This window comes from Mastigoproctus giganteus, chromosome 13, assembly GCF_048544385.1.
Source record: "Mastigoproctus giganteus isolate SK-2022 chromosome 13, ASM4854438v1, whole genome shotgun sequence".
Lineage (NCBI taxonomy): Eukaryota > Metazoa > Arthropoda > Arachnida > Uropygi > Thelyphonidae > Mastigoproctus > Mastigoproctus giganteus.
The window spans coordinates 55,405,548-55,420,417 of record NC_143587.1 but is presented as its reverse complement, the minus strand read 5'-3'; the positions used below and the strand labels follow the sequence as shown (position 1 = coordinate 55,420,417).

Here is a 14,870-nt window from a genome sequence, read left to right as displayed (position 1 = left end):
CTCTAACGGACACATTTTCGTTCCCCATGGCTGTCCGTTAAAGGGAAGTTTCACTGTAGTTTGTTTTGAGAACAAATGGTCAATCAGTAAGGTAGTCTTCAAGGAGAAGGTTAATTTTTCCTCTCAAGCCAAGATTCTTGAACTTGTTGAGTAGGATTTTATAATTTATGCAATCAAAAGCTTTTGATAGGTCTAGAAACAGTGCTATTGCGTAGTGACCCTTTTCAAGACAATCCATGATCCTTGAGCAGAAGTCAACAATTGCCAGGTCAGTGGATCTTTTTGAATGATAAGTGTACTGTTGTTGATGGAAAAGCTGATTGACTTCTAGGAAGCCCATGAGTCTGACTTGAAGAATTTTTCAAATAATTTAGCAAATACTTAGAGCAAAGCTATTGGACGAAAACTATTGACAGAGTTGCAGTGTTTCCCCTTAGGAACTGGAACAATAACTGCTTTTTTGAATTGAGATGGGAATTTACCAGATTGAAAGGAAAGATTGTGAATATACTTCAGCTTCAGTGGTGTTAGAATTGTGTTAAGGACCTTCTTCAGCAGAGCAGGAGATATTTCATCAAAACCAGGGGCTCCCTTTACTTTTAATTGATGTCCTGCTTCTAAAATCTCTTGATGTGAGAGCGGAATGAGAAAAAAAGAGCTCCACATTTGAGTGCTTGGCAGATTCTCTTGTTGCATTGTCTCTAGAGTCAAATTTGTCTTGAAAAAGGTTATTCACACTTGAGATAAAGTGATTACAGAAGGCTGCAGCTTTTTCCTGGTCATCCGGGAAATGAGTACCTCGTTCTCAACTACATCTCCAATGTAGCTCTGTGATTTCATTTTCCTTCCAGGTAGTAGCTTGTCCAAGACTGTCCACTTTTCCTTGCTTGTAATGATGCCTTCAAGTTGGGAACTATAATATTTCCTTTTCTCCAACCGAATACTGTCGGTGACTTTGTTTCTCTACGCTGTATTTGTTTTTATCTGCCTCCTTTCGTGTTGCTCTAGCAATTCTTGCAAGTTTGTCCCTTTTCTTTAGCATGTTACAAATTTTGTTTGAGATGAATGGGCATAATTTCCGTCTTGGCTTGGTGGTCTTTTTATTACCCTGGACTCCTGATATATGATGCGCATTTTTCATAACTATTTAGGATATGCTCAAAGAAGAAGTTCATTGCAATTTCAGGATCATCTGTAGCAAGCACCCCATCCCATGAAGACTGCTGGTGATCATAATAGAGCTTATTGAGAGAGCCTGGAGTGACAGATCTGTAAGTGTGCATGATCTCTTCCCCACCTGCTTCATTTTCAATTACCATTAGGATGGGGCAATGATCAAAAACAGTTGCATCCAGCACTGCATAGGTGAGTGAGCATTCCCCAGTTGCAAAGTCAAGAAGGGAATTGTGAGACTCTCCCATTCTGTTGGGATATTTCTGTCAGTCAGATGAGAGAAACCATTGGAAGAAATGACATCTAGGAGGTCTTTTTGCACTTGAGAAGAAGAGCTTTGAAGTTTGTTAATATTGAAGTCTCCCATCAGCAGAAGACTTAAGGGATTTTCTTGTGAAGTGAGATAGAATATTGTCAAGAGTTAAAGAAGCTGTTGAATGAAGCTGAGGGAGGTCGGTATAGACACCCAATCACCAAAGAGGCAATGCGGATAAAAGTGATTTCATGGAAGATTTGAGATGGAAAAGGCAGAGCATCGCAGATGATTGTGAACGTAAATAGCATCCACTCCCTTTAGAATCACATCTGCAACTGTGAAAGAGTCTTGAAATTGGATTGAAATTTCAGGTGAGAACCAGGTCTCAGTAAAAACCATCAGGTTTGGATGGAAATTGAATTATGTCAGTTGAGCAAGGATTTCATCATTGTTTTACAAGACTGCAAGCATTCATATAGAATACAGTAATTACATCTTTTGATGCTGTAGTAAGGCATAAGTTATTTGGTTTAATTGTTGGCAAATGACAGGGCAGAAAGATGTTTTCACGAATTAGAATCATTCAAATTCTGGTAGGATGAAGAGATAGATGAATGATTTATAGACTTACTCAGTCGGGATTCCAGAACATCTGAAAAATGCACGAATTGTCATTCCCGTTAACTGTTTCAATAGCTAAGTCACTGGCTGATGACCTAGTACCAGGAAGAAGGGGGTGTCCATAGAAAGGCCGAATAATGGCTCCCTCAGGCCAACAGTGATCCTTTAGTAATAGATCAAAGTCAGTTTGTTGACACTGAATGTAGAAAGAGCTGTATGAATCATGTTTGGAATTCATTTTTATTACTTTTACTTCTATCTGCAGTTGAGTTCTGATATGCTGCTCTACTTCTGTACCGCACAGTTGGGGTTCGAGTCTTGAGACGAAAATACCTTTGGTTGAACTTTTAGTTCTGGGGACTGCTCGGATCGAAGAGTTCGTAGCTGTTCCCACAACAGGAGGAGGATGTCGATGTCTTCCTGTCTGATTAGAGGCAGATTGATTCCGTTGTCCTTCAGTGTGATCTGCCTGCCGCCTGGAGGAAATTACATCTTCTAGGAGTGGATTGACAGATCGATTGCCATATTTACATGCCTTCTGAGATCGATTAGTAACCGGAGCATATACTGGAGAGTATAGAGGTTGCTTTACAATAGATGCATAAGTGGCTTCTCCTGTAGGAGTTGGTTGAAATGTGGGATTTTCCCTGGGTTTTGCCAAGTTGCATGTAGGACTGAAGGATCTACTGGAGTTTGGAATAAAATCTGTTAAGTTCAAAATTTTCTGTAGTAAAATGTAATTTATTTCATGAAGCTGGGCATTTTCCAACCTGATTTTTTTAGTTTCTCAAGAAGAGAGGCCATCATGGATTTGTGACTGTCCAGGATTTGAAAAATCATTTTAGTGGTCATCTCGTTTGACTTTTCAATTTGTGAGACTTCGTGGTTTTTTTTTTTTTTTTTAAGTAAACCCCAAACATGACAGGTATTAGAACCTATAGTACTTCGTACCATGCTTGGGTTGGAGGTTGAGAAGATGAAAGAAGATATTTGTTGACATTGGACTTCAATTTCTGTAGACTGTAATTTTCAGGAAATACGTATGAAGGAAGGTTGTTCCAGAAAAAAGTTGTTTGAAGTTGGACAGTAAATGGATGTTGGCTGGTGGCGGAACGTGTTCGGACTGTTTTGAAAGTGAGAGCTGGAATTATAGAAGCCAATTCAGAAGAACAGTGCTCATGGAAGTATCTGTAGAAGAGGCATGCAGCAGAAACAGTACGTCTGTGAGAGATCGAGTGGAGAGACTCTGTTAGAGATGAATTATTAATTAACTTAACTGCCCTCTTCTCAATGGAATCAAGAAGCCTGAGAGAGGTTTTGGGGGCACCACCCCAGATGTGCGAACAATATTCCATGGCAGGGTGGATTTGCGATTTATACAGAGTGAGCAGCTGTTTGGAAGAAAAGTAATGCCTAGAGAAAACCAAGTTTTTTAGATGCGGAGGAAGCAATATTTGTAATATGCTCGTGCTAAGAGAGATTAGACGTCAGGGTAATCCCCAAAAGAGATATATCCTTTTGCCTATAAATTGGAGTGTCACTAAAGATAAGCATAGGAGCAGAAGAATCCTTTTTGCGAGATATAAGACAAGACTGAGTATTAAAAGGGTTGAAATCAACTAAGTTATCTTTGCCCCAATGGATAATTACCCGAAGATCGGCATTTAAGGAATTGGTAGCAAATTTTCGAGAAATTGATGCTGATTGAGCAGGACAAGGTTTCTCAAAATGGAAAGTGGAATGCAATGTGCTATCATCGGCAAAACTATGGATAGGATTTCCAGTCAATGGAAGAAGGTCATTATATACAAGAGGAAAAGAGTGGGGGAAAGAACTGAACCTTGGGGGACACCGGCTTTACAACTACTTGTGTTTCCCCGAACCTCTCCATTTAATTAGTCCATAAATGGGTAACATAAGCCAGAATATCACCAGTGGATCGACACTGATGGAATCCATACTGGCTATCGTTGATCAGACGGAAGGTTTCTAGGTAGTTTAAGAGTTGGCGGTTAATTGATTTCTCCATTACTTTAGAAAGAGTAGAAGTAATTGCAATGGGACAATAATTGGATGGGAGGGATTTGTCACCCTTTTTAGGAACTGGCTGGATATGAGCAAATTTCCAAGCAGAAGGAAAAACAACTTTGGAATAAGAAAGTGAAAAATGGCAGCAAAGAACAGAAGTAAGTTCAGGAGCACAGGTTTTGAGAACAAATGGAGAAATACCATCAGGACCGGGAGCTTTCTTAGCATCAAGATTTGTTAAAATCCTTCTGACATCCTTTTGACGGAAGACCACAGGAGGCATTGAACGGAGCGTATTGGGAATGGTGGGAGGTGTTTTACCAAGATAATTAATACATGAGTTGGAAGAAAAATGGAATGCTAGCAGGTCAGCTTTATCCTTGGCTGAAGTGACAACAGACCCATCTGGTTTGGACAGAGGTGGATGCAGAGATGAGCAAAAGTTGTGGCCAATAGCTTTGGCAAGAGAACAGAATGCTCAGCTACCATTAGGGCAAGAAGCAAGTCTTCTACTTTTAGCCTGTTCAAACTCTAGTTTGGACTGATTAATAACTGCTTTACAATTGTTGCGAGCTTTGGTGTAGGCAGAAAATGAAACTGGAGAATTAGAAACAAACCAATTACGATATGCAATATTCTTCTCTTGAACAGCCTTAGCACATTTATTGGAAAACCAAGGTTTAGATAAAGGACGAGATTTTAAAGTGGAGTGTGGGATAAAGGATTCCATTCCTGCAAGAATAATTTCACTGACATGATCTGATCAAACGCTGACATCAGAAGTTTTGAAACAGTAATCCGACAAGGAAAAGAAGAAAAGACGTCTCTCAGGTCATCCCATTTTGCATTCTTGTAATACCAAACAACACGATGTTGGGAATAGCCATGAGATAAGGGTTCCTTTGGAGAAGAGACAATCACCAAGTTGTGATCTGAAGTGCCTAAAGGACCTCTCACTTCGACCGTTTACTTAGAAGGGTTGTTTGTGAGAAAAAGATCAAGCGTATTGGCTGTATGATTAGGATTGTCCGGTATTCTTGTAGGTAAATGAACAATCTGTGCAAGGTCATTAGTAATTGCAAAAGCATCAGCATTTCGACCAGCTGGGTGTGTGTGACTAGAAAACGGAAGCCAACTGGAGTTGTGAACATTAAAATCACCAAGGAAAATTACCTCACTGTTAGGAAAGTTGGACTGGAGAAAGTCAAGTTTCAAAGAGACAAAGTCAAAGAGCTCCAAGTGATTAGTGGAATTGGGAAAACGGTAGAGACAACAGATGAATTTGACACAATGAAGTAGAGAGATTTTAAGCCAGAGAAGATCGAAAAAAGGAGTTCCAAATTACCAAGTCTCTGACAGGGAATACCGCAATGGACATATGCACAAGTACCACCTTTGAGGCGAAAGGAATCATACAGCAAATAATTTGGGCATCTGAGATGAGCAGTAGTTGATTCATCCGATAACTGAGATTCTGTCAGAAAAAGTACATGGGATTTGGACCCCATTTGTTACCAGACTGCAAGTGGAAATGGATATCGTTGAGATTAGAATTGAGACCACGTATATTTGTGAAATGAATTAGGAAGTCCTTGGGAGGTTTAGATCTTTTCGCAGATAAGCTTGCTCTATTAGTTTGACAATTCATGGTGTGAGAAGATGGTTAAGAAGATGAGAGAAGGAGCAATTTGCCTGCTCTGATACCACGTCATGAGGTATGTCCTCGGATAGCCCACTCTGTTGAGTGCCATTTGACAATGGGGAGCAGGTGAAACACTGAGATTCAACGTTGCAAAGTCTTAAAAGATCCGTTGGGCTTGATGCTGAGTTATTTTCATTTTTTGTCTGCTTTTTCTTCATCTGCCTGTAGCAACAATCATCCTTCCATGAGTCAATCGCTGCCTGTGACATCTTTTTGCAGTTTACTGTTGACATATCAATGCATTTTATGCAGTACACAAGATTGCATTGAAGGAAGTCTTTGCATTTCTTTTTACACATTATTATTATTATTATTAGCCGTATGATGCAAGGAAGCCTGAGGCTTATGCTGCACCAGCAAAAAAAAAATAAATTCCCATGTTACCCAGAGAGAGTGTCAGTCAGAAATAGAAGGAAATCACCAAGAAAGCAAGAAAGAGAAAAATAATGATATCCAGCTCAGGACCCTGGATTTTCCAATCCCATACTCACCAGATGTTGAGCCCCTGGGGTATATGGCAAATAATTTGCATTTGCTTAGCCATTGTAATTAACAGTAAAAACAATAAAATTGTTTTAAAATTAAAATTTAAAATGCAATATTCAAACAAAATTATTGCTATCTGAACTAATTTTACAGTAAACGTATTAGAGAATTATAGTTGAAATACTTTAGAGTTCTTTAATATTCATGCAAAGGGTTAAGTGAGATTTTATAGATAAGCTTAGAACATTCCTAATTTCAACTACAGGCAGTACTTAATGGCACACCACTGGAGATTAATCAGGAGTCTTTTGAAAGTCACAGGTCCTCTTTGTAAGAACAATGGCGGATGACCTTGCAGACTATTATCAGACAAAAAACAGTAAAGTGACTGACCTTGGTTAACCTGTGAAACAGTAATCCTTACACTGAAAACTTCCCAGCTTCGTGGCTGCCTATAGAAACTATATGACAACCTTGTTGAAGGGGAACATAAATTTCGTTTGCTATCACTTGAAAACTATCTCTCGAATACTTCTTTCTTCAGAGATGTGAAGAGCAACACTCACTGATTCAGAGAGAGTAAAAATATTGGAACAGATTCATCTTGAATCATTCATTCTAGCATACATTTGCAGGAGCACAAACAACACCACCGCGACTATTCACACACATGTAGAAAATCTAATGGGATTCTTCCTCTTGCTTAGAATAATTGCCTGAGAGGGCATAAATTCAAATTGAGGAGAGACAGTTGTAGGATAGATGTTGTGAAGTTTGCCTTTAGCCAGTGGGTGGTTGATTGCTGGAACAAACTTCCATTTATTGTTGTAGACATTGATAGCTTAAATAGATTCAAGGCAGAACTAGACAAACATTTGGAGTGAGTGGATGGGTGAAATGAGAAGGGTTTTTTTTTTTTTTTTTGTTTTTCTTTTCCTGGCTGATGCTATAGGCATCTTTCCTGAGTAGGAGCTGCTGACAACGAGCTCTCTGTCATGGGATTTTTATGATGTCATGCTCACCCCTTCTGGAGTTAGGATTGATCCTTGCCATGTGGGACTCCCATGGGAGCATCTGTCTTCCATGAATTTCTATCCTTGGGGGGGGGCAGTCCCCTTCCTCACTCTTCCCTGTTTCCATCTCTAGCGGGCCCCCTTCTCCGTGCCTTGCTTTTTTTTTTTTTTTAACTACTTGTACCCCACCTTTCTTCACTATTTCTTTACTCACTCCTTCCGATTTTTTTTTTTTTTTTTTTTTTTGTCTCTGTCAGGAAGCTCAGGCAACCCTGGCAGATGCCAGCTAGAGTACAATGGGCTTAGCTCCCAGTGGTGATGGGCAGTGTGGGGTTCCACTAGGGCCCTGTAGCCAAGTAGCCAGAGAGACAACAACAGAACGTAACCCCATTCTGACATAAACCAGACACTTCACCTTTCTGGCTTTTGCAGAGGTTCTGTAATTCTTCACAAAGTACCATGGTACAGATGTGGGGAACCACTGGTGGTGCCTTCCACAAAACACTATGCCATTATAGCCCAGTGGCAATAATCTTGGCAGTGATTCTCATGAATATTAAAGATTTCTATGAACAAATTTAAGGACCTAAAATTGGATTAGGTTGTATTAAAGGCCATAGTAGGCAAAAACTGTGATGGGTAGGGTTATGGTCTCAAATGTTTTCCACAAATGATCAAAGTGCAAGAATTATTAGCTTTATACCTTTAATGGTTGTGTAAAAGCTTAAAATTTTATGACTGAAAGATTTTATAAATGGTTAAATTTTCTTTCATGAACGTTAATGATTGCATTTTTGTTATTAGGTGGCTGAAATAATATACTCTGATGATGGTTATATTTCGTCAATAAAAGCTTTGCAACTTAGTGATGATCTAGAGAAACGTATTAGCAAGAAAGATACTGAAGATCTTCTAGAGCATTTTATTGAAGAACAGTGGCTTACACAGGTAAAAATAAAAACTAAAGCCACTATAAATTTTATGCATTATAAATAAAAAATGTGTAGATTGTTTTTTCTAAGTTTGCCTTTTAGTAACCATTACTAGACATACTTGTTTTAATCGAACACAGTGGCTACCTTATATTCATTGTATCGATGTAAGCACAATATAAAGACTTTAATATTCTTTTGTGCAATTATATAGTTGTATAATTAATAAGGTAAGTGTTTTTATAAAGTCTGTGTATTATAAATTTTATAACATAATATATAAAGTAATTTTATATATAGCACAAATGTAATTTGATAGCATAATGCATACATATTGGTCTTGCCTGACCAATTTGATTGGATACTATGATGTAGTCACAAAAGAACTGGATGCAGGGAATAACTTTGATATTATATATTTGGATCTTAGAAAGGCTTTTGATACTGTTGCACATGGAAGACTGCTGCACAAATTGGAGCAGTGTGGCATTGGAGGCAAATTGCTGCTATGGATAAGGGGATGGTTGAGTGGCAGAAGACAGAGAGTGGTAATCAATGGACACTGCTCAACGTGGACTAATGTTATTAGTGGAGTTCCTCAAGGTTCAGTGTTGGGTCCATTATTGTTTTCTGTATTTATAAATGATATTGATGATGGTATATCGGGATTAATGTCCAAGTTTGCAGACGATACAAAGGTTGGCAGGGTTGTCAAGGACACTACTAACACTATGCTGCTGCAACAGGATCTGGAAAGGTTGAGCAGATGGGCTGAGAGGTGGCAAATGAAGTTTAACATTGACAAATGTAAAGTACTACATATGGGTAACAGTAACCCCAGAGCAATGTATCAACTCTGCGGTACTACACTGACAGTGGTGGAGAATGAAAAGGACCGGGGGGTAATTGTGCAGGCAGATATGAAGTTCTCTGAGCAGTGCAGACGAGCTGCAAGAGTAGCTCATGGTGTCTTGTCAATGATATACAGGAATTTTTCTAGCAGGGATAAGGAGGTGATTATTCCCTTGTATAAGGCAATGGTTAGGCCACATCTTGAGTACTGTATACAGGTCTGGAGGCCTCATTTCAAGAAGGATGTAGAGCTGCTGGAACGGGTACAGAGAAGGGCAACAAGATTAGTAAATGGAACAAAGGGTTGCTCTTACGAAGAAAGGCTTAAGTTTTGCAAATTACAGAGTCTGGAGACTAGGCACCGGCGAGGTGATCTGATAGAGGTGTATAAGGCTTTGAATGGTTTGAGCATGCTCAATGCCGGTGGGATTCTTCATCTTTCTCAGAATAATCACCTCAGAGGGCATAAATTCAAATTGAGGAAGGACGGATGTCGGATAGATGTGCGGAAATTTGCCTTTGGCCAGCGGGTGGCTGGTTGGTGGAACCGACTTCCATCACTTGTTGTTGAAGTTGATAGCCTAAACAAATTTAAAGCTCAACTGGACAGGTATTTCGAACGAACGGAGGGGTGAAATGGGAGAGGGTTTTTTTTTTTTTTTTGGCTGATGCTGAATAAGCTTGCTTTCTTGCATCATATGCCTCTACTAATGCTAATGCTAAATGCTAATATTTATGTAGTAACTGGGAATAGTGTATCATTATTATTGAGCTTGCATATCTCTAAGAATTAGTGACAGTACATACAGCTGTAGTTTGTTAAATTTTAAAATTAAATAAAATTATGCCACAGACTAGATCGACAAAGCAAAGAGCTCAGAGCAGTGAGAATAGGGCTAGCTGATTTATTAATAACTGCAAATGCTAAATGGGAAGAATTCAGGGAAAATAATTGTAGAAGCTAATAAGCTTTTTATACTAAGAGGATTTGTTCAAGTTTTAGAACTAAATGGATGTGACCAGAAGGAAAGAGAAAATCCATTTAGCTAGTATGAATGGCATAATTATTAATGATGCTGTACAATTCAAGTCGCTGACAAATTGCATAATTATTTTGCATCTACATTCATCATGAAGTTCTTAGGGGTAGTAATATCACAAATACTTTATTCTGACCAGTGCTAAATGATTTCATCATAATTAGAAGAAAGAGTAATTATTAAAGTTAAAAGTAAATAAAGAACTTTCAACGTTCGAAGCTATCCAATTATATTAAAAAAGTTTGTCTAGGGTGGGTGTCATGTGCTCTCAAATAGTATAGGGCCGTCACTATTTTTACTATAGCAGTTTTCAATCAAAAATAGCTTATTTTTTGTGCTACAAAAAAATTTTTTTTCTTTATTTGCTAACGTGTGTTGTCATAGCCATAATCACAAAATCCTTCAGATTACCAATTATTTTTGACTTCTGAAAGACATTTTTTAAAGCAGTCAAACTTACATCAATTTGTTTTCCGATTTTTTTTTTTTTTTTTTTTTAATGAAAAATAACCTGGGAGACAGATCTGGTGAAATGGAGACCTGGAAAATATTTTTAACATTTCCATTGAGAAGTGTTTACTAGTGAACTGTTTTTTTCAGATATTTAGTAGTATGGTAAATAAGATGAGCTGAGTATGTTTCTTGTTAGCAATAATTATGCTACCAGTTTTAAAAATATTAAGTACAGGTATTTTAAAAAGTAATGCAAATTTAAGGCAACTCTTAAATATTTTTGGCTAAATAAAAGAAACCTCTCCTTGAATTATGAATAATTACAGCAGTTAGTTTCATAAGCGCTTTTATTAATAAGTGCTGTTTTTTTTTTTTTTTTGTTTTTTTTTCTTAGGAAAAAGGAAAAATCTCCCTTAGCACCAGATCAGTGGTTGAATTGGATCATTATTTGAAAAGGGAATATGAAAATATCATATCAGTATGCCACATTTGTAACCAGATGGTGATCAAGGTAATTGCATGATGCCATTAAATTATAGTTAGTCTAACTTTTAACCAACATGACAGTCTAACTTTTAACTGACAAGACGTGACTGTGTTTGTCTTTAAATAAAGACAAACACAGTCACGTCTCCAAAACTACCACGGAATAGAAACACCAGTTACCAGGAAACAAATTAATACTACAATCAGGGGTTTTACATGCAAGGTGTGTTGGGGAGGGATGTTAAGAGAGATGTTTTTGAAGGAGGAAGTAGAGAGAGACTGATAAACAAATGGTACTTGTCTTCAGACATTTTCTTCTTCCACCTGCTGCTTGTAACTAATGGTAAGCTGAAATCGCCACTTAAACCAAAATCGTAGTCGTTTGCTGATAAAGAATATTAATAAAATATATTGGTTTTTCTTGTTGATCACAGATAGAAAAAGCCTGATCACACACTGATTTCCATTATTCTTTTAAAAAAATTATAAGCAGCAACTCTGGACATGCCTCTCAAAAACAAAGTGTGAGATTTCACATTTAACAGTTGTACTGTTACACACCAGTTACCAGGAAACAAATTAATACTACAATCAGGGGTTTTACTTGCAAGGTGTGTTGGGGAGGGATGTTAAGAGAGATGTTTTTGAAGGAGGAAGTAGAGAGAGACTGATAAACAAATGGTACTTGTCTTCAGACATTTTCTTCTTCCACCTGCTGCTTGTAACTAATGGTAAGCTGAAATCGCCACTTAAACCAAAATCGTAGTCGTTTGCTGATAAAGAATATTAATAAAATATATTGGTTTTTCTTGTTGATCACAGATAGAAAAAGCCTGATCACACACTGATTTCCATTATTCTTTTAAAAAAATTATAAGCAGCAACTCTGGACATGCCTCTCAAAAACAAAGTGTGAGATTTCACATTTAACAGTTGTACTGTTACACACCAGTTACCAGGAAACAAATTAATACTACAATCAGGGGTTTTACTTGCAAGGTGTGTTGGGGAGGGATGTTAAGAGAGATGTTTTTGAAGGAGGAAGTAGAGAGAGACTGATAAACAAATGGTACTTGTCTTCAGACATTTTCTTCTTCCACCTGCTGCTTGTAACTAATGGTAAGCTGAAATCGCCACTTAAACCAAAATCGTAGTCGTTTGCTGATAAAGAATATTAATAAAATATATTGGTTTTTCTTGTTGATCACAGATAGAAAAAGCCTGATCACACACTGATTTCCATTATTCTTTTAAAAAAATTATAAGCAGCAACTCTGGACATGCCTCTCAAAAACAAAGTGTGAGATTTCACATTTAACAGTTGTACTGTTAATAGTAGGAATACTGAGTCCTATAATAAATATTTAAACACAATTTTTGATTCTCTTTTTTATATGATTTCATTTTTAATTATTTGTGATTCTTCCATTGTACCTTTGAAAAGGTGCACTGGTACTTTTTAAGGTGGTTAAACAAATAATTTTAAAAAGAAAGTTGATGGATGTATCTGATAGTTCTATCATTTTGATTAGCACTGTTCTGTTATTTTATAGTAGCATTGTTTTCTTTCATCATAATTCTATTTTTGCAGCCCCTCCCTCACCTGAATTTTGCAATTACTCAATACAAGGTTCAAATTTGCTGGTCTAAGAAAAACACTTTTCATTGTTACAGTAAAAAAGCATAATTGCAGTGCTAACACTGGTCTTCAAAAAAAATATTTTTTTCTCCCTGTTAAAAGTTCAGAGTGATTCTTGTAGGTTTGACATTGCTGAATCCAAATATGACAACCTTATTGTTGTAATTACCCAACCAATTTTAAAGGAGAAGGGATTACAATCAAAAACTAAGTTTCTAGTAACAAAGATTTCATATATTTTAAAGAAATGTTACTTACAATACTACATATTGAACAGTGGGTCTATTAACTTTATTCTATTTACAAAAATGTTTATTTGATAACAAAACACCTATTTTGTGATTTTCTTCTTGTTTTATCTTTTCCATATGAAAAATATCTTGGTGAAACTTTTCATCATGTTCATCGGAGACTTCTCCCAAGTTTTCAGGAAAAAAGTTTAAATGGGAATGTAGGAAATGAAGCTTTAACGACATGTTGCATCCCAGCTCTCTGTATGCTAAAATTAGTTCATCCACAATTTCACTGTAATTTTGTGATTTCTCTTTGCCCAAAAAGTTCTGGAAGACGTTTTTTGATACCTTCCAGGCTCTTATTTCTGTAGCATTTAATTTTTTAGTGAATTCCTCATCTTGGAATAACAGTTTGATTTGAGGATCCACAAAAATTCCCTCTTTTATCTTGACCTCACTGATTCGAGGAAACTTTTGCCTCAAACAGAAAAATCTTCCTTTTTAGTCCATTGCTTTCACAGATACAGGTAGTTCCAGACTTTACAAGTTAATTGGTTCCTAGCGTGCACTTGTAAAGCGAAAACTTGTAAAACAGGAATTTATCTCCCATAGACATAAGTAAAAAACAGTGGTTATGTTCTTAACAATGAAATTTGTTAGCTAATTAATTTATGTTTAAACAATGATTGATTTATCCAAAGAAATGAAAACAGCCTGTAAAATCAAGCAAATTATAATAATAAAGAAATTACGTTGCATTTTAGGGCAAAACCTCAAGTTCCACTACCTTGAATAAGTAACTCTTCACTATTGTACTTATTCTCAGTGCCTGCCCACCCATCGAAGAAGAGCCAGTCAGCTTCGAAACGGTGCCATCTGGGTGGTGGCATCCGCTGAGAATAAGTAACAATAGTCTTCTCCTATGGTGAAGAGTTACTTATTCGAGGTAGTGCAATATCACGGCAACTCGTGAAGGTATTCACAATATGAGATATACATAATGATGCCAATCTTATAACTATTTAGTTGTTAGCTGCGAGCAGATCTGATGCATTTGCACTAACTTGTAAGCATGTTACCTCACTTTGCAACTTGAAGATTTTGCCCTAAAATGCGATGTAAATCAAATTGCTACACACCATCAGGCATCTCTCATATTGTGCGGAGTTATACTTTGCAACTGCCTTGCCATCATTGCAACATCAGGGTGCCTGCCCACCCACCAAAGAGGAGCCAATCAGCTCCGAAACTGTGCTGTCTGGGTGGTGGCATCTGCTGAGAATAAGTAACAGTAGTCTTCTCCTATGGTGAAGAGTTACTTATTCAAGGTAGTGCAATATCATGGCAACTTGTGAAGGTATTCACAATATGAGATATACATAATGATACCAATCTTATAACTATTTAGTAGTTAGCTGCGAGCAGATCTGATGCATTTGCACTAACTTGTAAGAATAATAAATAAATTATTTGTGACTTACAAATGTTAAAGAATGTTTATTCTTCATCATCATTGATTAAATGTACACTCGTCAATCACTCATTGTTGGCTCATCACTCATCATTAGTTTGTTGCACAATGAGTTGTCATCTTCAGAAATTCTTCAAGAGGCATTTGTATCCAAGATGATCTCTTTTCTTTTCAAATTTCACAATAGCATGCATAAGCACTTTTTAACGGCATGTACCAATTGCAACTAATGCGATATGTGCAAGTGAGATTGCAACTAACACGATTTGCATGGAGTAACAAGTTTAGGAAGCCTAAAAAAAGAATGAAGAGAAGGTTCTGAAAATTTATTTATGTTTTTTTATATGATCGAAGATTTCAGTGAAGGAGAAACACATTTCACCATAACATAAAAACCCACACAATTCCAGCTATCGATATTTTTGCAAATGCAATAACATTGAATTTACTACCGTAAACTCCATTACTATAATTGATTGCACTAA

The 14,870-nt window shown here is 37.1% G+C and overlaps 1 protein-coding gene across 1 annotated transcript in view; it reads left to right on the top strand.

Annotated features, from left to right (window-relative positions):
• The window catches only part of Nse1 (SMC5-SMC6 complex component Non-SMC element 1), a 45,023-nt gene that overhangs the window by 27,504 nt on the left and 2,649 nt on the right, over positions 1-14,870 (top strand). The window contains exons 4-5 of the mRNA XM_090387251.1: positions 8,084-8,227; positions 10,951-11,067. Coding sequence (XP_090243377.1) covers positions 8,084-8,227; positions 10,951-11,067 — 261 coding nt within the window. The remainder of the gene's footprint in view (positions 1-8,083; positions 8,228-10,950; positions 11,068-14,870) is intronic.